Source organism: Colletotrichum scovillei (assembly GCF_011075155.1).
Source record: "Colletotrichum scovillei strain TJNH1 chromosome Unknown Contig00009, whole genome shotgun sequence".
Taxonomy (NCBI): Eukaryota; Fungi; Ascomycota; class Sordariomycetes; order Glomerellales; family Glomerellaceae; genus Colletotrichum; species Colletotrichum scovillei.
Window position 1 is genome coordinate 2,790,896 of NW_023336267.1, and position 21,216 is coordinate 2,812,111.

At 54.3% G+C, this 21,216-nt stretch overlaps 7 protein-coding genes across 7 annotated transcripts; 4 read left to right on the forward strand and 3 right to left on the reverse strand.

Annotated features, from left to right (window-relative positions):
- Positions 1 to 749: 749 nt before the first annotated feature.
- Positions 750 to 2,805, forward strand: HER10_EVM0013284 (WD domain-containing protein). Its single transcript, XM_035482647.1, has one exon. It carries the CDS (start codon positions 1,290 to 1,292, stop codon positions 2,658 to 2,660), a length of 1,371 nt encoding a protein of 456 aa, XP_035330308.1. The 5' UTR covers positions 750 to 1,289; the 3' UTR covers positions 2,661 to 2,805.
- A 1,792-nt stretch (positions 2,806 to 4,597) lies between these two features.
- HER10_EVM0010600 (WW domain-containing protein) lies at positions 4,598 to 5,994 on the forward strand (the record flags this gene model as incomplete). Its single annotated transcript, XM_035480054.1, has 3 exons — positions 4,598 to 4,951; positions 5,067 to 5,420; positions 5,476 to 5,994. The coding sequence occupies 3 exons, from the start codon at positions 4,598 to 4,600 to the stop codon at positions 5,992 to 5,994; spliced, it is 1,227 nt and encodes a 408-aa protein (XP_035330010.1).
- Positions 5,995 to 6,349: 355 nt separating this feature from the next.
- HER10_EVM0005398 (uncharacterized protein) lies at positions 6,350 to 7,125 on the reverse strand (the record flags this gene model as incomplete). The annotated part of the gene is made up of 2 exons (XM_035475018.1): positions 6,350 to 6,775; positions 6,832 to 7,125. 2 exons carry the CDS (start codon positions 7,123 to 7,125, stop codon positions 6,350 to 6,352), a joined length of 720 nt encoding a protein of 239 aa, XP_035329347.1.
- Positions 7,126 to 8,519: 1,394 nt separating this feature from the next.
- HER10_EVM0009458 (tubulin alpha-B chain) lies at positions 8,520 to 10,952 on the forward strand. The gene is made up of 7 exons (XM_035478944.1): positions 8,520 to 8,882; positions 9,038 to 9,078; positions 9,217 to 9,243; positions 9,307 to 9,382; positions 9,455 to 9,985; positions 10,059 to 10,482; positions 10,541 to 10,952. Exons 1-7 carry the CDS (start codon positions 8,858 to 8,860, stop codon positions 10,767 to 10,769), a joined length of 1,353 nt encoding a protein of 450 aa, XP_035329864.1. The 5' UTR covers positions 8,520 to 8,857; the 3' UTR covers positions 10,770 to 10,952.
- A 481-nt stretch (positions 10,953 to 11,433) lies between these two features.
- Positions 11,434 to 16,082, forward strand: HER10_EVM0001115 (UBA/TS-N domain-containing protein). The gene is made up of 4 exons (XM_035470874.1): positions 11,434 to 11,823; positions 11,907 to 12,058; positions 12,124 to 15,708; positions 15,779 to 16,082. The coding sequence occupies exons 1-4, from the start codon at positions 11,799 to 11,801 to the stop codon at positions 15,806 to 15,808; spliced, it is 3,792 nt and encodes a 1,263-aa protein (XP_035328843.1). The 5' UTR covers positions 11,434 to 11,798; the 3' UTR covers positions 15,809 to 16,082.
- Positions 16,083 to 16,377: 295 nt separating this feature from the next.
- Positions 16,378 to 19,214, reverse strand: HER10_EVM0002088 (exocyst complex component Sec6). The gene has a single exon (XM_035471814.1). The coding sequence runs from the start codon at positions 18,995 to 18,997 to the stop codon at positions 16,742 to 16,744; it is 2,256 nt and encodes a 751-aa protein (XP_035328941.1). The 5' UTR covers positions 18,998 to 19,214; the 3' UTR covers positions 16,378 to 16,741.
- Positions 19,215 to 19,498: 284 nt separating this feature from the next.
- HER10_EVM0003138 (pirin) lies at positions 19,499 to 21,108 on the reverse strand. Its single transcript, XM_035472823.1, has 2 exons — positions 20,534 to 21,108; positions 19,499 to 20,429 (listed from the first exon to the last, which is right to left on the reverse strand). The coding sequence occupies exons 1-2, from the start codon at positions 20,868 to 20,870 to the stop codon at positions 19,648 to 19,650; spliced, it is 1,119 nt and encodes a 372-aa protein (XP_035329052.1). The 5' UTR covers positions 20,871 to 21,108; the 3' UTR covers positions 19,499 to 19,647.
- Positions 21,109 to 21,216: the final 108 nt, after the last annotated feature.

The window sequence follows — 21,216 nt, forward strand, 5'->3', positions numbered from 1 at the left end:
AAACTCCAGGACTAGGGAATCGATGTCTTTGTCAGTGTAACGGGCCGCTTCTCTTTGACGTATCGAACAATAGAGATCGACTGATTGTCTTGCGCTGCTAGGAAAATGTACAACCCACCATGACTCATGTAGTCCAACGGTGGGCGTCCTGAGTCGCTTGTGAGGCTACCTATACTAGGTGTTGAGAGCCGAGCTTTGAGACATGTGTGCACTCCACGAGGTACCTTCCAAAGTCTCCATAAAGCTGGATGTCCCCTCTAGTCTTTTCTTTCCTTCTACAACAGACTGGAGAAGGACGGAAACAAGCAGCAGAATCTTGGCTTGATGATCGTCCTCAAAAGGTATTTCAAAGTGAGTATCGCTGCTTGGCAACCGTGAGAACTTCGAGATTCTGTTTGTACAATACGCAGAAGCTTATTTCTTACCCGTCTTGACGTGACATGTGGGACTTATTCGTTACTCTGCAGAAAGAAGAATAGCTAAAGGTAGTCGGACTGATTGCCTGACATGGCTCATCTATCGTTCTCTGTGTGCTACTAGTCTCAGTATTATCTGTCTGTGACATCCTACAACAAAGCTATTGAGATTGGTTGGTCCGATGAAGAAGGGCGCTTCGGGTTGGTAGCTAATGTCTAAGCTACCTTGGCTTGGAAGCGCTGAGAGTGGCAAAGAGAGTGACTGCCGTGAGGAGTTGGGCGACGAATGGGTCAAGAAGCTATCAGCGGACTTAATTCCATCCCCAGAGTCATGGAGCGGTAGAGGGTCACGGTAGAATGACGGAAACTTCCCGGGATGCACGGACGTGGGCTCGAAAGATGGGGCCGAAGTCCGGGTCCGAGCACAGTGGGGTACCGGTAGGAACAACGATTGCCCGAACATCTGTCGCCTGGGCGGGCTTGACTTGACGGACCCAAGCAACGCGGGGCATATTCCCCCCACTCACTGCCTGTCATTCACTGCGAAAAAAAATCCGCCGGGGTGTGGAGGGGCATTGATTGCATCACTCAGCATCAGGTCCATACCTAAGGTATCTCTCTACCTACCTGACTGATAGTGGTTGATAATCGTGCATCGTAACAAATCATTCCCATAGGTACTTTGCCCACACTCAACGGCCTTCTTGAGGAATTGCACCCCCAGATAGGCGGTATCTCGATGTGCCGGTCTATCACAGTATCCTGACGCTCTCTTTCGAAACCCAGCATTTTTTCCATTTATGAATTGGATCTGGAGCACCTACTCTCTAACCATCACCAAGACCTCCCTTTCACAGCAACCCCGCCATCAAAATGAGTCCCTTGGTAGAGGCGCCGAAAACGGCGGTCCAGGTCCTCCCTCTCACGCCCTTCACACCCGATCTTTACGAGCGTGCCTGGTGCTCCGTACCTCACCCTACGCTTCCACTCATCGCCACGGCATATTCCAAATCAGTCAAGATATTCTCGCTTTCGTCTCTTTCCTCCCACAGTACCCTGACTGGTGGCCACACCCGCTCCATACGTTCGGTAGCTTGGAAACCCAATCTCCCTCCTCACCAGCTATGCCTCGTCACCGGTAGTTTTGATTCCACCGCTGGACTTTGGCGCTGGGACGGCGAACTCCCGTTTTCTGGCGACGGCGTCAACGCCGCAGAACCCCTCGAGATCGACCTGAGCAAGGCGGCACGCCGCTCCCTCAACGATGCGGATAGCGATGGCGAGAAGGACTGGGAGTTCACTCTCGTACTCGAGGGCCACGACTCAGAGATCAAGGGCGTCTCCTTTGCGCCATCCGGCGCATATCTCGCCACGTGCAGTAGAGACCAAACGGTATGGATATGGGAGGACGTGGGCGCCACCGAAGGGGATGACGAGTGGGAGACGGTCGCCGTGCTGAATGAGCACAACGGTGACATGAAGGGTATCGCGTGGTGCCCTGACGTGCCGGGACGCAACTCGCGGAGGAGGTACAGCGCCGACGTCCTCGCAAGCAGCAGCTACGATAACACTGTGCGCATATGGCGCGAAGACGGTGACGGCGAATGGGTCTGCGTGTCGGTGCTGGAGGGCCACGAGGGCACCGTGTGGGGTGTGCAATGGGAGGAGAAACCGAGAGAAGACGGCGCCTTCCCAAGATTGCTCAGTTACTCGGCCGACCAAACAATACGGATATGGACGCTGCAAGTTGAGGACGAGGAGAACGAGGCGGGTGGCCGCGGAGGCTTCGGCGGTGGGCTGGGAGGTATTCCCAATACAATGCGGAGATCGTTGCGCGAAGAATGGGTGTGCACGGCGATCCTGCCCAAGGCACACACGCGCGATATCTACTCGGCGACTTGGAGTGCGACGACGGGGCTGGTGGCCAGTACGGGGAGCGACAGCATCATCGTGGTGTACCAGGAGGACGAGACTGAGGAAGGCAAGGTGAATGGTGCCGGGGATGTCGTACCGATGGAGACAGACGAGGCCACCGAGGGCGGAAAGCCGGATGATGTACCTGTGGGATCAAGCAAGTGGCGCGTTGCAGCAGAGGTGCCCAACGCCCACGGCCCGTACGAGATCAACCACATTACATGGTGCAAACGATATGACGCAGGTACGGAGAGGAAGGGGAGCGAAGAGATGTTGGTCACCACCGGAGACGAGGGATTGGTAAAGCCTTGGCAAGTAATTATATCATAGATGACGCCGGGGCAGGTAGATTTGCCCTTTTGTGCATATTGAAAGCATATGTACGATACTTGCCCGCATCTACATCTGGAAGGACCTGGGTATCGAGAATCCATCCGACTCCCCACCAAGCCTCTTGGGCGAAGTTGATACAGGGGCGATGACACCCAAGAGCTTTTGAATTAGCGGTGCTCGATGACTTGAACGACGTCTTAGGCAACGAACGACAATACATCACCACTTTAAATTTAATGTATTCAGACTTGTGCTGCTGCATTGTTCACTCATTCTAACGTCTTCATTTTTAGCACCAATCGAGACCCCAAGCAATGAGACCCAGTTAGCCCACATCATAGCCATTAAGAGGGATGATCTTGCGGGGATTTGCAGACCTGCATTCATTGTTTCTTGACCGAATGTGACCTATCTCTGTGTTTGTGTTTTTTTTCACTACGGATAGTTTGTTATTGAATGTGACTCTTCCTTGATACCACAAAGGTGCTTCGACCTCTATAGAGTCGAGTTCCATAGTACGATGTTGATGGCCGGGGTTTCCTCGGTCTACAGCCTCAGCCACTCCCAGTGGGGGCCATATGTGGCTGGTAGATCACAGACCTGGCCTGGACTCGAACTGCCAGGGCTACCTTACTGCGTACCTTAGGTGGGCAGCTGCAACGAGAACCAAGCTTCAGAGGCCGCCCACCTCGGTACCTAAGCATCTCACCGCAGATGCGTGGACTGTGGCTTGGTCAGATACATCCTAGATGAAGGTAGATAGGCTGAGCAGCGACGTTCAGCAACTCTGTTGAGGCTGTGTCTGGCTGTCAGGAAAGCGCAATCCAGCAATATCTTGTAAGGTACGGAGTGGGCTGTGAAATACTTACCGTGTTCCTCGGGCTCTTTCACGTCCATCGTGAACACCGATACCCTTGGGTATCCAAGGTACGCGGAGAGGAAACTACCTACCTAGGTAGGTAGGTAATAGAATATGAGGTGCCGGGTCGTAAATGGTCGCAATCGCAGTCGCTTTGCCACGCCCCAGCCAAACCCGACTCCACCGGCGCCCAACACAAGCACCCAACCAGAGAGAACCTGGGCAGTTCATTCCAGTTATAATTGTCCAACTTCTGGCAGTGCCCTTTCGTCGCCAAATGTTGGTCAGGTCTGGCGCTTGGCTACCTTGTTGCACACTGAAGATAGAAGTCTGTTCAAACTTGACGACATGGTAGGCAAGGTATTTTTGGTTCTATTCGTGAGGTAGGTAGGTAGGTAGGCACAAGTTCCTTGCCGTCATCTTGGACATCTTGCGGGTTACTCTTACCACATCCTCTCAATGTTTACCGCAAACCAGTCACCAAAGGCATCTTACCCACTTTCCATTAAGATAAGGTAGCCATCTACCCTGGCCAAGCCAGCCCTGAAGCAGCTGCCGTGCTCTTGCCCTCTCTCGACAGACTCGAGTCTTGTCTGTGCCTGTGTCAGTCCATGTGGTGGCTGAACATATCGCCCGGGCTTCTTTGTGGGAAATGGGTAAATAGTCAGTCAGAGCGCAGCAGCAGCAATGGATGTATGGGCCCCCTCTTTCAGTCCCATTTGGCAACGGAACTCTACCTTATAAAACCCTGAGCTCCTAAACCCGGGTTGCCATCTGCTCTGGGCTGTGATCCAGTCTGTCTGCACTGCCTGTACCCTGGGGCCACCCACCTGTATTAGTGCCGATACGCCCACCACCTACCCGCAGACGTACGGTATCCATCCAGACCTTTACTTACCTACCTTGGATTCATCAATACCTTACCGCACTGTCGTCCTTCCCCGCCACTTTTCGTCTCCGTCAACACCACACGTCCATTGTTGGCGATCCCCTCCAGCCGTAGCATCATATCCGCCGCCCTCTGGCTCTCTTTTGCGCCCATACCGACTCGACGACGACCTCTGTACTCTCTCCTATGGCAGGGCCAACTTCACCGGGCGCTGAAGGCCCCACGTATGCCCCGCCCCATCTTCCTGCTGGCTGGATTGCCCAGTGGGATGGTGCGAGCAAGAAGTACTACTTCGTGCAGCTCTCCACGGGTGTCTCGCAATGGGAGACCCCGACTGATGCCGCGCCCACCGGCGCGACACCTGCTCAACCTTCCGATCACCCCTATGGTGTTCCTCAACCCGAGGTCATCACCCATCCCGACGGCAGCCAGACGGTGAAGCATGCCGATGGCACCCTCGAACCCGTCAACCCCTCCATGCCTCCCGACACTACCAGTACGAGGGGCATCGACGGTCAGACAGGCGATCGCGGACTCGGCGTACGTGTCATGCGACCCTTTCCCCTCTCCATATACCCTATTCGCGCGTTTCCCGCCCGCTGCTTGATTCCTGTTTTGTGTTCGAATACGATTACTGACTTGGGTCCCTCCCCAGAGCATGGCCATGAATGCGCTTCTTGGCAGCGGCAAGAACTCGAATCACGGCTCCTCTTCCGGCAACCAAAGCAGCTCAAGCCCCTTCGGTGGCATTGCCAGTCAATTGATGAACGGTATCGGTGGGCACGGTAACAGTCACGGGAGTAGCAGCGGGGGCGGCAAGAGTTCACTGGGCAAGATTGGCAGCTCTCTAGCTTCAAGCCTGCTCTCGAGCGGAAAGCAGTCTCAGCAGGGCCAGTCACAAAACTACCACGGCGGCCAGTCATCGAGTCATCAACAACAAGGTGGTCTGGCTGGATCTCTAATGGGTGGCGTTGCCACCATGTTTGGCGGAAACAAGCAGAGCCACGGTGTATGTCAGAGAGTACACTCTAGTTGCCAGGCGCATGACTGACTTGAGCATCTAGGGCAACAACGATTTCGGGTACTCCAACAATGCTTCTGGTGGCAGCGGAGGCGGTGGCTACACCGGCCAGGCTCCTCCTACTTCTTACCAGCCACCTGGTTCCTCCTCGCATAACCAGCACTCATCTACTCCAGCGGGGGGTTCATACCACTCTCCTGCGCCGAACCAGGGCCAGAACCATTCGCAGCAGTCATATGCTCCACCTCCTAATCAATACCCCCCTCCGCCAAACCAAGGACAATCTCATCACAACAACTCCTACGGCGCGCCGTCTCAACAGTCCCATGCTCAGTCCTACCCACCTCCCCCCTCCAGCGGTGCCCCTTCGTATGGTCAGCAGCCCAGCTATGGCGCCCAGCCAAACCAGCAGCACAACCAGCAACAACAACAATACGGAGGATATAACCCCGCCACCTATAGCAATGGTCCTCAGGGCCCTCAGACTGGAGGGGGCTATCCCAGCCAACCTTCGTACGGCGGCCAGCCTTCTCAACAACCTAGCTATGGCAATCACTACTAGATGTCTGTGAAGAGGCGTATATTCAAAGAGTGCTCCCGTAGCTGAGTGAGACTTGGTGCGGCTTTCGACGTCAACAGTATACATGGATTGTTGCACCTAGCCGTTCGTTTTCCCTAGTAAGATATGCTCAAGAATGACGCAGGGGAATGCCAATTTGGCGGGCAGAGCGGACTTTGTCCTCTCCCTCAATTCTTGCTGCTTGATGATGGGAGATGTGCGACGAGCCTTGGATATTATTTGAAGCAAGACGCGGGGGCTTTTTTGTACCCAATGGAATTCCTGTCGTTAGAGGTCCTTTCATTTTGAGCAAGAGATGAATGCATGGAGAAGGCGACGCGTTGCATTGATTACGTGCTCAGAGCCTCTTCTTCGTTTCCGTGGACCGGTCTTCATCGGCGAGTACTGGTTGAATCCAAGCGAGAATGCGGTTAGATAAGAACCAAGCTGAAAGCGCCACGAGTACGATGTAAGCGACGGTAGGCATCAAGGACCGTGGCAAAGCGTTGAACAAGAACGGGTCGAGGATCAGGTCAACGCTGACGGGCTCGACTTTGGCCATGAGTGTGTCGTTGTCTGTGAAATAGTCCGCCGAGGCCGAAACCCGGAGAAACAACAGCGAACTTTCTTGCTCCCGTCCTCTGCTCTGCGAAGCTTGGTGCTCGTTGGCATCGTCCTGATCAGACTGACGCGAGAATGCATAAGTTGCCAATGATGAAATGAGCTCCGGAGTATCCCATACAGCGGGCAGCTCAAAGACATCGAGTGCGAATGCAGTGGGTTGCTGTATATAATGAGAATTCAGTTCCAGATAGTAACAGGGTTCACCAAATAACGTACAGTGGCCGACCAACAAACTCGAAGTTCATAACGCTGGCCTTGGGTCAAGTTTGTGAGCAGCAGCCAGGATGTCGTGCCCAGTGGAGAGTCCGAGGTTGGAAATGACGCTGGCATTTGAACCCGTTTGGACCACTCATCGGGCGTGAGGACGTCTAAACGGAGGTCCTGAATTGTTGGTGGCGTGGTCGGAACATTGACCGTCTCAGGGCCGAGAAAGATGACCTTTTCGGTATTGGCCCGAACAACATCAAGGCAGCAGGCCAGGGCGAGGCCGGCGGCGGAGGCTAGACGCATAGTGGTCTGTTGGCTAGGTATCGATGAGGCAGCAGGTTCCGGTTGTGAGATGTTCGGAAGCCTTGAGGAGTTAACCGGCTGCCTGGACTACTTTTGTTGTGATGAGGTGTGGCGGTGGTGGACAATATGGTGATCAGCGATGTAGTTGAGTGAAGCTGTTTGATAGGTAGGGATTACTCGGCCAGACGAGTGTGAGACAGGGATGCAGGGTGAGGGGACGGGGCGCTTGAGAGGATTGGACTGTCATTCTTCAACCCCTACCATAGCACCTACTTGTAACTGTTGCTCTGCAGGCTGCTAGCAATCTTCTCTCAAGGTGGCTTTTGGCCCCTTTCTACCTCTCTCTTCTGCCTTCTCCTGTCTTAGATCTTAGGCTCCGACTTTACCTCCACATGAAACAGTAAACGTCTTTATCGAATTCCATTTTGACACAACGCCAGGCTGCTGCATTATTACCGCCACCGCGGTTCGCCGATGGGTCCTGTTTCCACTCGGCGATCGAGGATTCCTGGAGCCTGGTGAGGTGCTGAACCCGCCTTACTAATCGACTTTCACTTGGGTAGGTATGGACCTTGGGTATGGATGCGGGCTCCGTATGAAGTGACTCTTGTGTTTGGGGTTAGCCAACGGCCGTCATTTGATTGAGCTTGTTTCTGATGCTGGAAGGCTGTTGAAGGCCTTGTCAGAGCCAAATAGAAGAAAATTATCCCCATCTAGCGTATACCCTCGTCTGCATAGATTCAATTCCGTGTTTCGCAAAATGAATGTCTCGAGACTTTTTCTTCAACAACTGTTCGATTTTCAGTTGCCCAAGAGCTTAGGTACCCATACATGAATGCAGGAAGGCCTGGCCGGTGTCTCCATTTCTAACCGTCGTGGAACACGTCTTGGAAAGAAAGATTGGATCAACCCGGCTTGAAGGTTTCTTGTATTGTACTGTGTGATACCTCTTATAAGGTACGGTAATAAATAAATACATAGTTCCTTCACCTCCTGCACTGCGAGCTGTCATTCCAACCGAGGAACGACAGAATGGAAGGGACCTACCTACCTTAAGCACCTAACACAACTTTCCTGAGGAACCTTACTACGTAGAAGTGCGGTGAACCTTGCCGGCCAATGGCAGATTAGCCCGCAGAGCGATTTCTCCAATGTTTCCCAGCGTGCCAGGTTCCGATATACGTACCCAGAGTTGCCCTGTACCTGCCGAGTCCCCCATTCAGGGGGCCAATAAGACATCCCCGGTGCCTCCCGTCGTGCGCTCCTGCCATTGGACGGCATCGCCAACGACAACAGACCGTGGGCAGACGCGCTTACCACTTTGGGCCCGTTCATATCAACAAAACTTCGCTGGACTCGCTACACGGCCCCTGGCGCACCAAATTTCCTACCCCACCCCGATTTCTCGACCACCTGAGGAACCCGGTCCCACGTCCCACGTCCCACCTCACCTCACGTCCCAAGGTCTCCGCGCCCCGGTCCTGCCAGCAAGCACCATCAGTTGGCAGTCCACTGCACCACCCAAAAGACCACAAGCACGAGCCCAGCACCTATTATTCCTTCCCCTTGCACTTGCCAGGCCTAACCTAACCTTTTCAACCTCCTGTCCGACATCCTCTCGTGATAGCTGCAAAGACGACATTTTTTGCTTGCTTCTCACCTCCTCGAGCCCTGCTTCTTTGCTCTCCTCTTTCAGTCGCTTGTCTTTAACCTCATACAATTTGCCGTCAATATGCGTGAGGTCATCAGCATCAACGGTAAGCAGATCCGACTTTTGTTTTGATCCCCCGACCCCACGCGTCCGCCCTCACCGCATCCTCACCTCCAGCTACCAGATGCGCATGCCGCAATCGCCTACCATAACGGCTATTTGATCTTTTGCCTTTGAACACTTGCTAACTTGTTCCTTTAGTCGGTCAGGCCGGTTGCCAGATCGCCAACTCCTGCTGGGAGGTATGTTTCTCGTTTTTGTTCGATACCCCCATATCGCCGAATCGACTGTTGAAAACGACTTGTCAAAGCGATACTCGAAGACAATAAATTTGGGAACGCCAACTCGAAGGAAACAAACTAATCGTCAACGTCCTATAGCTTTACTGCCTCGAGCACGGTATTCAGGTAAGCTTCCAACACGTCTTCGTTTTCATTCCGTTTAGCATGCTAACGTGCAACTCTCACCAGCCCGATGGATACTTGACCGAGGAGCGCAAGGCTGCCGACCCCGACCATGGCTTCAGCACCTTCTTCTCCGAGACTGGTACGATCTTGATCTGACAAAACTTCCGCGTCATTTATTGAGTACTGTACTGACCAAACGGAATGTGTCTAGGCCAGGGCAAGTATGTCCCCCGTGCCATCTACTGCGATCTTGAGCCCAATGTCGTCGACGAGGTCCGCACTGGCCCCTACCGCGGTCTCTTCCACCCCGAGCACATGATCACTGGCAAGGAGGATGCCTCCAACAACTACGCTCGTGGCCACTACACCGTTGGCAAGGAGCTCATTGACCAGGTTCTCGACAAGGTCCGCCGTGTTGCCGACAACTGTGTTGGTCTTCAGGGCTTCCTCGTCTTCCACTCATTCGGTGGTGGTACCGGCTCTGGGTTCGGCGCTCTCCTTATGGAGCGTCTCTCTGTCGACTACGGAAAGAAGAGCAAGCTCGAGTTCTGTGTCTATCCCGCCCCTCAGACCGCCACCTCTGTTGTTGAGCCGTACAACTCTATCCTCACCACCCACACTACCCTCGAGCACTCTGACTGCTCCTTCATGGTCGACAACGAGGCCATTTACGACATCTGCCGTCGCAACCTGGGCCTTGAGCGCCCTAACTACGAGAACCTCAACCGTCTCATCGCGCAAGGTAAGTTTTACAAGAACAAGAATAACTAAACGCGTCCTGTCAGAAACGTAGAATACTGACGAGTGTTCTGCAGTCGTTTCCTCCATCACCGCCTCCCTCCGCTTCGACGGCTCCCTCAATGTCGACCTGAACGAGTTCCAGACCAACTTGGTCCCCTACCCTCGCATCCACTTCCCTCTGGTCGCCTACGCGCCCATGATCTCGGCCGCTAAGGCCGCCCACGAGGCTAACTCGGTCCAAGAGATGACCATGTCTTGCTTCGAGCCCAACAACCAGATGGTCAAGTGTGACCCCCGCCACGGCAAGTACATGGCTACTTGCTTGCTGTACCGCGGTGACGTCGTTCCCAACGATGCCCACGCCGCTGTTGCCACTCTTAAGACCAAGCGCACCATCCAATTCGTCGATTGGTGCCCTACTGGCTTCAAGCTTGGTATTTGCTACCAGGCTCCCCAGATGGTGCCCAACGGTGACCTCGCCAAGGTCAGCCGTGCTGTGTAAGTTCTGCTAGGATCGCTCAAGAGTGAGAATGTATGTCGCTGACAGTCATCCCAGGTGCATGCTTTCCAACACCACTGCCATTGCCGAAGCCTGGTCCGCTCTTTCAACCAAGTTCGATCTCATGTACTCCAAGCGTGCCTTCGTTCACTGGTATGTTGGTGAGGGTATGGAGGAGGGTGAGTTCTCCGAGGCTCGTGAGGATCTCGCTGCTCTGGAGCGCGATTACGAGGAGGTTGCTGCCGACTCCCTCGAGGGTGAGGAGGGTCTTGAGGCTGAGTACTAAGATGTGTATATCCTGGTGATTGGATGCGGATCAAGTTGCGCAGCAACAACCCCGATTCTTTATGGGGCGTAGGCTTTGGTGTCATGGATGTTTGCAATGATGCTGTCGTCCTACGGAGCCAAAGGCGTGTTTACTTCAGTTGTTAGAGTGAGAAAAGAATAGCCGACTTTAATACCACGGGGATGAATCACCTCAATGCTTCGAATTATGTAGTGCTACGTATTATCGCCTGCATACAGCTACCTCCAGTACCTTCCCTTGTACCGCGTTTCACTCAGGTCGACGACTACATATTGTTATGCGAATCTTCTCGTAGAATACTTCCATCATTGGAGGCTCTATTTCTGAAGGCTTGTGAGGTGAAATCATTACATTACACAATCACAATCATCCTCGATACGCCGGGTAAGGTAGGATGGAAGCAGACGGGATGCAATGGTACCGGAAGCATGGCGCGGAGGAGTCGGATGTGTCAAATGCGGATGGGGGTGCAGTGGGAAGCGTGTCCGAGCTTTAAAATGGGGCGCATCGGTGCAGGTCGACACAGACGGGAGCTAAAGTACGTACTTCTTCAAGGCAGAGGTACCTAAGCGTGTGGCTTGGCTTGCGAATCACCTTAGCCAGCCTGACGACCTGCCAGCGGAGACCAACAGTCCCCCCAGCCGTCCACAATCGACCTCCTGCTTGCTGTTCGCTACCTCACCTACCTAATTACGTTGGGAGGATCCAACGTCCAAACACGAGATACGTCCTGTTACATCTCTCTCTGAGATATCAGAACCGGGCACAGCATCTGGCCATAAGGTGACTCCAACCCATTCCTAATTTTTCTTGTCAGCGCGTTTGTGTGGTTTCTAACGTGCTATTTCCCCGTTGATAGAACCGGAGTCGATCGAGCCCCCAACCCCCCGGAAACCGCATCCAACTTGACGACAACCGACCAGCCTTCCCGCCAATCACCTAGATCTGGGCCACCTCAAGCCGCGCAACACTCGTAGCTTCTACCGAAAGGAGCCCTGATATTTCAAGATGTCTGCCGAGGGCGTTGATGCTGGTGAGCGCGCAATTTCCTATTCCGCTTGCGCGCCAGCCTGAATAGAGAAGAGCCAGCGTACTGACGACAGCCGTGTCTCATAGCCGCGCCGAACCTGAACCTGACCCCCGAAGAGAAACGTCTCTATGGCCAATTGTTCCGCCAGGCCGATACCGAAAGCGTAGGAGTTGTCACTGGCGAGACCGCTGTCAAGTTTTTTGAAAAGACTCGACTCGATTCAAGGGTACTGGGAGAGGTAAGGAGACAACCCGGTGCCAACACCCGAGAAACGACGACGATAGCTGACGCCAAAGACTGCAGATATGGCAAATTGCAGACAAGGAGAACCGGGGGTTTTTGACCCCAGCAGGCTTCGGGCTGGTGCTGAGACTCATCGGCCACTGCCAAGCTGGACGTGAGCCAACGACCGAGATAGCCCTCCAACCAGGACCTTTGCCGCGCTTCGATGGCATGCCTCCTCCAGCAGGTCTCGCGTCTCCTACGCCCCCGCCCGCTGCCGCTCTACAAGCTCAAGGCACTGGCGGCGGATCCATCAGAATTCCTCCTCTTACACCTGAGAAGGTCAATCAATACTCTGGATTATTCGAGCGTCAACCGCTGCAAGCCGGAAATCTTCTGCCCGGCGATGCGGCCAAGTCCATCTTTGAGAAATCAGGCCTACCGACTGAAGTGCTGGGCAGAATCTGGCAATTGGCCGACACTGAACAGCGCGGAGCATTGGTTCTGACCGAGTTCGTTATTGCCATGCACCTGCTCACATCAATGAAGACTGGTGCTCTCAGGGGCTTGCCCAATATCCTCCCAGCACCTCTCTACGAGGCCGCAACTCGACGCGGACCTCCCGCTCCCAGGCAATCACCCACTACAACTGGGCCTATCTCCGCAATTCCCAGACAACTCAGCGGCACAGCCCAGTATCGTGCTGGCAGTCCTCTTGGTCGCCCGCCCATTACCGCGCAGACGACTGGTGCTCCTGCTAGCGACTGGCTAGTCACTCCTGACGACAAACAGCGCTTCGACGTCCTCTACAACGACCTGGACAAGACTCAAAAAGGGTTTATCACAGGCGAGGAGGCTGTTCCTTTTCTCAGTCAATCGAACCTCCCCGAGGACGCTTTGGCCCAAATTTGGGATCTCGCGGACATCAACTCCGAGGGGCGTTTGAACAGAGACACTTTTGCTGTTGCCATGTATTTGATCCGTCAGCAGCGAACTAGACGCGATGGCACTGTTTCCCTTCCGGCATCACTCCCACCAAACCTCATCCCGCCGAGCCTGCGAACGCAGGCCCGCCCTCAGACCTCAGGATCTCCCTTTGATGCTCCTCCTCCACCCCAAGCCCAGGCCCCAGTTCCGGCTCCCGCTCCCGCCCCGAAGTCTGCTCTTGATGACTTATTTGGCCTTGATACGCCTCCAGCACCCGCTCCTGCTCAAGTTGCCCTGTCTACCGGTGGCTCGAATGCGAACGATCCGTTCGGCTCTGGCTCCGCTGTTCTAGCACCATCGTCCCCTATTCGGCCATCGCCTACCGGCAATCAGTTCAAGCCATTCGTGCCCTCATCCTCTTTCGGCCGTGGACTTACAGTTCACAACACTGGAGATTCTAACTCCGGCCGGCCTCCTGCTCCCTCAGCATCTGAAGATCTCTTGGGAGACGGTGACCCTGAGGTCAGCAAAAAGTTGACAAACGAGACGGCCGAGCTTGCGAACCTGTCGAACCAGGTCGGGTCTCTGTCCAAGCAAATGCAGGAAGTTCAGGGCCAACGCACCACGACGCAGAATGAACTGAACCAGGCCAACTCCCAAAAGAAGAACTTTGAGCACCGCCTCGCCCAACTCCGTACCATGTATGAGAAGGAAGCTAAAGATGTCGAATCTCTGCAGGTGCAGCTCAATACCTCAAGAAACGAGACGAAGAAGCTACAAGGCGAATGCATGACGCTGGACGGCACCTACCGAGACCTGCAGACGCAGCACCAGCAAGTGTATGCAGCACTGCAAGCTGACCAGCAGGAGAACGCCAATCTGAAGGAGAAAATCCGCAACCTCAATGCAGAAATCGCACAGCTGAAGCCCCAGATCGAGAAGCTCAAGTCCGAGGCGCGACAGCAAAAGGGACTCGTTGCTATCAACAAGAAGCAGTTGACAACTAACGAGGGTGAGCGTGACAAGCAACAAAGTGAGATCACTGATCTTCATAAGAGCAACGAGGAGCTGTCTCGCCAGGTGAACACAAGTTCTCCTGTAGCGTCGTCGGCTCAAGTAGCCAGCCCAACGCCCTCGACTGCCAGTGGAAACAATCCCTTCTTTAAGAGAACGGGAAGCACTGATATCATGGGTACTTTCACTTCGCCGCCGCCTGCCAAGCCTTCGAGTGGTGACAAGTCCTTTGACGATGTCTTTGGGCCAGCGTTTCCCCCTGTCGGCACTGCCAGCACCCCGCCGCCAGCTACCTCCTTCAACCCGCAACACACAGGTGCGTCGACCGCTAGCTTGGGCTCGTTTTCGACACCTCCTGTCTCCATGCCTCCCAGTATCAGCAGGCAGGCTACTCTCGCAGCTGAGCCTCCTGCCCCCCCGCAGTCTAGACAAATCAGTTCGAGCTTCCTGCCGTTTGCTGACGCAAACGAGTCTCTGAGCTCTTCTCGAGCTGTCTCGCCGCCTGCTTCTCGAGCCGAGGGCGAGGTCGAGACTCCCCAGCCAGCCTCCCTGCCTGGAGCCTTCCCCTTGGAGCCTACGGCTACGGGTCAGAGCACGGCATCTACTTCAACTGCGAGCTTCCATGAGTCAGCTGCTCAAGGTGATGCGAAGCCTTCGAGCACTGGAGCTGCAGCCGCGGGTGTGGCTGCAGGCGTGGTTGCGGGTGCGGCTGCGGCTGCGACAGGCAGCGCTGCGGCGGATTCTGACCCATTTGCTGCGATGGGCCCGAACGACGCCAAGGCTGATTTCGATGATGCATTTGCAAGCTTCACCAGCGCGCACAATAACTCTGACAAGTCGGGTGCTGACACAGCCAAACCCTTCTCAGCTTTTGATTCTGAATTCCCACCCATCTCCGAGCTTGACCGCGACGACGATGACGACGATTCGGATACTGCCAGCGAAGGGGGCGGCTTTGATGATGACTTCGCCCCGGCGTCTCCTCAAGCGAAGAAGGCTGAACCTCCCATGGAGCCCAAGGATGCCGCTTCCCCGACTGTTCCGGTGGCTGCGGCTGCTCCTGCGACAGAGGATTCGGTCTCCCCTACGTCTATCCACAACGCTACTACTGCTACTGCTACAGCAGCACCTACTATTCCGGAGACATCGGAGGCTAGCATTACCCCAGCGCCCACGACTACGCAACATCCGGAGCCCAAGGCCCAGTCTTCCTTTGACGATCTTGATGACGAGTTCGAGGGTCTAGAAGATGCTAAAGAGGGTTCTGCCGATGATGACTTCCAGACGATTTCTAGGTCTGGCTTGGATGATTTCAACCCAGTCTTCGACAGCAGCCCGCCACCCAGCCAAGCCAAGACAGAGTCTACTGCCTTTGGACAAGAAAGCAGCTATGACTTTGGATCAGTATCACCAAACCCGGCCGCTGGCGAGATTGCTGGTGCGGCGTCGAAGAGCTCAGCAGCGGCTCCGGATGCACAGGACTGGGATGCCATCTTTGCCAGTCTCGACTCACCCAGTGACGCCAATGCAAACCCTACAGCAAGTGCTCCTGTTCCTGCTCCTGCTCCTGCTCCTCCCGCAGAGGATACTCGACCAACCCCTGGTAGAGCCCTGACGCACACCGGCGAGCATGACGACCCGATTTTAAAGAACCTCACCAGCATGGGCTATTCGAGAGAGGACTCCATTCTCGCTTTGGAAAAGTACGACTACAACTTGGAAAGGGTAAGTGGATCGATTTCCTTTGAGGATCGCATGCGTCACCCCTTGCGTATGTGACTAACTCTGTTAACAGGCTGCCAACTACCTCGCAAGCCAGTCGTGAAGATAGCAGAACACAATTAAGACGAGAACAGAAACGCAGTTTTATTTCATTATAGGAGGCAAAGGGGCATGTACCCCCATGATTGCAAGCGTTCCATTTTCCCCGCTTAGCCTGGAGATACCTGAATGTGTTTGGAAGTTATTCGGAAATCCCCCCAATCCCAAACCCCGTTACGTCAGGCCGCTCAATCTTCCCTTGGATTGTGGTGGGCCTCCGGTGATTAATGTGTATGTAGGATGTACATGTCGATTCAATACTAGCATAGCAATGTCACAACCCTTTTCTGATGTGATGTTTCCTTGCTCACTGTCTCCCTGCGTAGTTCGTTGGGTGCTCAAGTAGAGCCAATGACAAGATTGGACTAGGTAATGGCTGCGAGCGCTGTGACTGAATACTTGTTTTGGTGGCAACATGCTATTCTTGTATGCTGCACATGAACTTCAGATAGTAGCATTGTTCCCATTACGGAACGTGAATATTCGTGCAGTTGATTTGCTTTCTTGTTGTTGATTGTTTGTTCCATTCGATGAACTTGCTTGACTCCGAAAGCCTTGACCAAAAGACAAAATGCCCATGTGCTTCTTCGAGTGTCCACGTCTCTAGCCTAATTTCAGCCATCACTGCACGTTGGGAGAAAAAGAAGAGAGAGAAAAGTACGTCTAGTACGCAATCTTCCATAATTACACTCTCTTGATGGGAAGAGAGTATCATTGCCACCTGCCGCCCTTTCAGATAACTTCCCACGTTCTTTGCGTGCCCATTTTCCTCGTCACTCGGGCTCGATCGCCCCCTTTTGGGGACTTGCAAACCATTATTTGACTGCAGCTTGCAGTGTATATATAAACAGTGCTGGGAAAGACGGCCTTTCTTTACACCTCAACTTCGGATCTCCTTCCTTACTCGACTTGTCCTCGTCGTCTTCGCGCTCGTGCATCACTTGACCTTGCCCATGATCGTCTCGGGCCCCCTGACAACGTCAATCTGCGCCGCCCTCGCCTTGACGGCGTTGAGCATGCTCCTCTCAAAGTCGTCGCGTGACCGCAGCACCGCCTCGACCCAGTTGACCTGCAGATCCCAGTATGCCGTCTTGAAAGCTTCAAACGTATCGGGGATGGCGTCCTTGTCGACGGTGATGAGTTGCAAAAAGTACTCGGTGACGCGCCATGTCTGCTTGACCGAGTTGCCGACATCGGGATTCGGCAGGGCGCTGAAGTACTCAAACGCCGTCGAGATGTCGTTGAAGAGCTTGTCCTGCACCGGGTCGGCCCGGCGAAACTTTGCGCCCTTGTTACGTACCGACGAGAGGTAGCGCACGAGGAGCTCGTCCGAGAAGATCTCAGTGAAGATATCGACGAGGGAGTGGTGGAGCACCTGGCGGTAGTCGCCGACGTACTCCTCAAACGTCACCACCATCTGCTTCATGGCCGTGCTCGTGTACCACTTGGGAGTAAAGAAGTCCGCCATGACGAGCTTGAAGTCGACCGAGAAAATGAGCTGCACAAACTTTGTGATGCACCACGTGCTGAAGTCGATGTAGCCGTCGCGCAGCAGCTCGACTTCGGTCTCCGCCCGCTCCATGTACGCCGGCGACACGAGGGGCTCAAACTTTTGCTTAAAGTTGGAGAGGTAGCCGAACCTGTTCTCTTCCTCATTGTCGTCAACGCACGCAATTTGATCGTTTGCTGTGGCGACGAGCCAATCTTGAAGGGGCTGGAATCCCTCGAGCTCCGGGACCTTGCCCGTCTCGAATCTAATGGCTTCCTCTTCAAGCATCTTCTGCCACGACTGCTGTCTACCGCGTAATCTTAAGAACATGGCGTCAATGACACCCTCAATGACGTCGATGCGCTTCGAGTTGGCCGCAGCGTCGATCTGCTCGCGCATCATACGCCACATGTCTACGAGGTTCCTGGACCTGAAGTAGCCGTATTCGTCTTGGTCCAAGTTGGAGCCTTCGACGTTGCGTTCTGCAAAGTCCTTCTGTTCCGCGTTGAAGATGCGCTCGATCCATTCGTCGAGGAACTTGATGATGAGCTGTCGGAAGTCGCGGACCAGTTCCGTCTCTCTCGAGTCGATGACGTGGGGTGTGAGATCCTCCTGCTTGAAGCCGAGCTTTTTCATCTTCTTGTAGTACTTTTCCGGATAGTTGATGATCTCCAACGTATTGGCAGAAGCTGCGTCGGGGTCGTCAATCATCCCGGTGAGAAAGTCGTGCATCGTCTGGTGGTATATATCGCCATACGCCTTGAGGATTTTCCACTTTTTGGGCATCAACGGCGTCATGCCCATCTTAACGGCATTCAGGTCGTTGAAATACCACTTAAGAATCTTGTCGAGTGCTGAAGGGTCGTCCAGGAATTCTCCTCTGGCTTCGTTAAACTGGCCCTCTACACTTATCTTGATGGCCTGTGTGAACTTGTCCTTGTACCCTCGCACCTTTTTTGCGCCGTCCGTGATGCTCTGGAAGCGCGTTGCCATCTCCTTGTGATCCTTGAGCGCCTCTTGCAGTGCTAGCACCCTCTGATCACTCTTCTCTTCAGCCTCGATGACCACGGCGAATCGTACCACTAATCCATTATTGTCGTTAACCACCAAGTTGATAAGGTTCAGCGCCAGGATCCCAATGTGCTCGTCAAACCAGTCGATCATGGTGTCGAGCCTCTGGAAGTAATCCTCGAGCGTCGATTCCAGGCTCGGGTCTTCTGCCCTCTGTATCTGCTCCATGGCATCGTCTCGAATATTTCTCAGCTGCGTCAACTCGTAGTGAATAGGCAGCAGGTTGGGCATGTTCTCCTTATCCCCCTCGTCCTCGTCTAGCATGCGGTCGACAATGGCAAGCCGCTCGTTAAACGTCTCAAGGTTCTTGCGCATGGCCTCGACAGCCCCAAAATTCCGGTGGGCCTGGGAGACGAGGTTGATGCTGTTGAAGTCTTTAATCATATTCTGCGACTCGGAACATAGGCGGTCGATCTTGATCATCTCCTCCTTGATCAGCTGCACCGTCTTCTGGCCGTCTGTCAAGCCCGTCATGCCGGACTGGGTGGTCTCGAGCTGCTCGCGCAAGCCGCTGCGGAGCTGGGAGTCAACGGCTGTTTTCTTGCGAGAAAATTCCTGCTTCAGACCGGCGATCTTCTCAAGATCATCTGGGTGGCGGAGGAGCTCCGCGAGCTTAGGGATGGGGGCATCCATAGCGGGCAGGCTCGAGGCAGCGAGGCTTAGGCCGCCGGCTGTCTTGGGCTTGAATGATGAGGAATGTCGTCGATGAATGAGTGGCGATTACTCTATCGGCCGGCTCGGGTATCAGTTGCGCATTCGGTATAGAGGGCTCGGGGGTATTTTCACGGCGTCGTCGTTAATCATGTCGGTGGAGGGTGTGAGGTCTTGGGCTGGGAGGTCATCGCATTGCATGCCGCGACTCGGTTTCGTGTACCTTGCATTGGGGGGGTCCAATTCCCACCTCAAGTCCGGCGGCAGGGAAAGGGAGAGCTGGGGAACTTTGTTGGTCTGTGCGTTCTTGTCCCGCTGTGAGTGACTTCTGCAGCGGCCTGTGCACTTGAGCTGCCAGCACTGCAGCGTAGCGTCTCTACAACAAGGGAAGAAGTGCAACTGTGCTAAAGTGTGATAAGACGGTGTTTGTTTTTTGTTCTGTTGATAAGGTAGTAAACGTTCCTTTTCCTCAATTCTATAATATTCGTGGTATCTCATCCAACTTTCGATTGCCTGCCTTAAGATGCTGTCAGTCCAAGAAATTGCTCCTCCGCTCGATGCCAAGTATGAAAATACATGATGCCTCTAAATTATAAACGAAACACGGATAGCAGGTGCAAAATCCCATCGTCTTATTCAATCATAGACTTTCCAATTTCACTCTGCCAGCCCTCGGCCCTCTCGAACCCATTGGAGTGAGTCTGGTAGTCCATGAGAGCTTGATATACCTCGGCCTTGGAACTCAGGACAAAGGGGCCGTATTGCACGACCTCCTGGTCAAGGGGCGTCCCAGCAATAAGGACGAATCTCGCGTCCTTGTCCGCACCGGCATCAACCTCGACGTTGACGATCTCGCCCTCCTCCTCAAAAACTACATTGTGGAACTCTTCCACCGCCCTCTTCTGCGTCCCCTCGCCAAAAATGGCCTGTCCCTCGAGCGTGTACGCAAAAGCGTTCCACCCCTTGGGCACCGGCTGCGCGATCCGGCCGCCGGGCTTGATCTGAACATCCAAGATCCACACGGGCGTGTACGCCAGGTCTCGCACCGAGTCGACCCCGTGGCTCTGGCCCGAGATGACCTTGACGTGGACCTTGCCGCCGTCGACGTCGACGGTGGGGATCTCTTTGGCCCGCAGATCGCGGTACCGCGGCTCGCAGGCCTTTAGGTGCTTGGGCAGGTCCACCCACAGCTGCAGACCGACGTTGGCGCTGCCGTCTGGGTTCTGCTTGGGCATCTCGGCATGCATGATGCCGCGGCCGGCCGTCATGAATTGCAGGTCGCCGGCCTCGATGGTGCCCTTGTTGCCGGCAAAGTCCTCGTGGTCGACACCGCCGTGGAGGAGGTAAGTGATTGTCTCCTGACCGCGGTGGGGGTGGTCCGGAAAGCCCGAGCCGGGGGCGATACGGAAGTGGTCTTGTAATCTCGTGTTAGTTTAGACTCTACCGTCAAGGGAGGCTCGACATGAGGAGAAGTGAGCAGGCCCGGTTGGGGGGGGGGGGGGGTCATCAATAACTCACCAAGCATCAAAAAGGGTGAAAAGTTCTTGAGCTGAGGCGTGCCGATTGAGCGACGAACGCGAGCACCAGCACCCTCAGCCTGTTCAACGGCCAAAAAGACCTTGCGGATCGCGCGAGGGACAGACATGTCGGTGGCGTAAAGGTGATTGTCTACTTGTGATTCTTGTTGCTGCGAAGACTTGGGATCAAGGTCGAATATGCTTCCGTTCCAAGTATTACTCAAAGAGTTGAAGAAGCTCGTTGCTGTCGCGAATGCTACGCCCACTATGTATTCTCGAAAGCTTACAATCGATGCGATTCCAATGATGATGGATAGCCAGAATGAGAAGGACTTCATTGATGAGGGGTGGTGATCAGGGATGATATATGTAGGCGGATCGCTTCTCAATGAGTTCGGGGATGAGAGTGAAAAGAATCAAGCCCAGATATTCTAGAACGGAGAAGATGAATCTATTTGACCAAGGGCCTAGAAATACGTTGGTTCTCTCCACATTGCAAATACTACTCTAGCCTCAGAAAAGGCGGCAAAGTGTGCAGCAACAGCATCGTGAGGAATCGTCTTATGCGCTTCTCTGGTAAGCAACGACGCATTAGTCAAATTTACATCAGCAATGGGAAAGCACGTCTCTCGCTCTCGCGGCACGAGCCTTGCCCACCATCTCTGCCGGGGTAGGGTACCTAGG

Coding starts and splice junctions, on each gene's coding strand:
- HER10_EVM0013284 (XM_035482647.1), top strand. CDS start 1,290: ATGAGTCCCTTGGTAGAGGCGCCGAAAACGGCGGTCCAGGTCCTCCCT.
- HER10_EVM0009458 (XM_035478944.1), top strand. CDS start 8,858: ATGCGTGAGGTCATCAGCATCAACG. Junction 9,244..9,306: donor GCCTCGAGCACGGTATTCAG/GTAAGCTTCCAA, acceptor AACTCTCACCAG/CCCGATGGATACTTGACCGA. Junction 9,383..9,454: donor CACCTTCTTCTCCGAGACTG/GTACGATCTTGA, acceptor GAATGTGTCTAG/GCCAGGGCAAGTATGTCCCC.
- HER10_EVM0001115 (XM_035470874.1), top strand. CDS start 11,799: ATGTCTGCCGAGGGCGTTGATGCTG. Junction 12,059..12,123: donor ATTCAAGGGTACTGGGAGAG/GTAAGGAGACAA, acceptor CAAAGACTGCAG/ATATGGCAAATTGCAGACAA. Junction 15,709..15,778: donor ACGACTACAACTTGGAAAGG/GTAAGTGGATCG, acceptor CTCTGTTAACAG/GCTGCCAACTACCTCGCAAG.
- HER10_EVM0002088 (XM_035471814.1), bottom strand. CDS start 18,997: ATGGATGCCCCCATCCCTAAGCTCGCGGAGCTCCTCCGCCACCCAGAT.
- HER10_EVM0003138 (XM_035472823.1), bottom strand. CDS start 20,870: ATGAAGTCCTTCTCATTCTGGCTATCCATCATCATTGGAATCGCATCG. Junction 20,430..20,533: donor TTCACCCTTTTTGATGCTTG/GTGAGTTATTGA, acceptor CGAGATTACAAG/ACCACTTCCGTATCGCCCCC.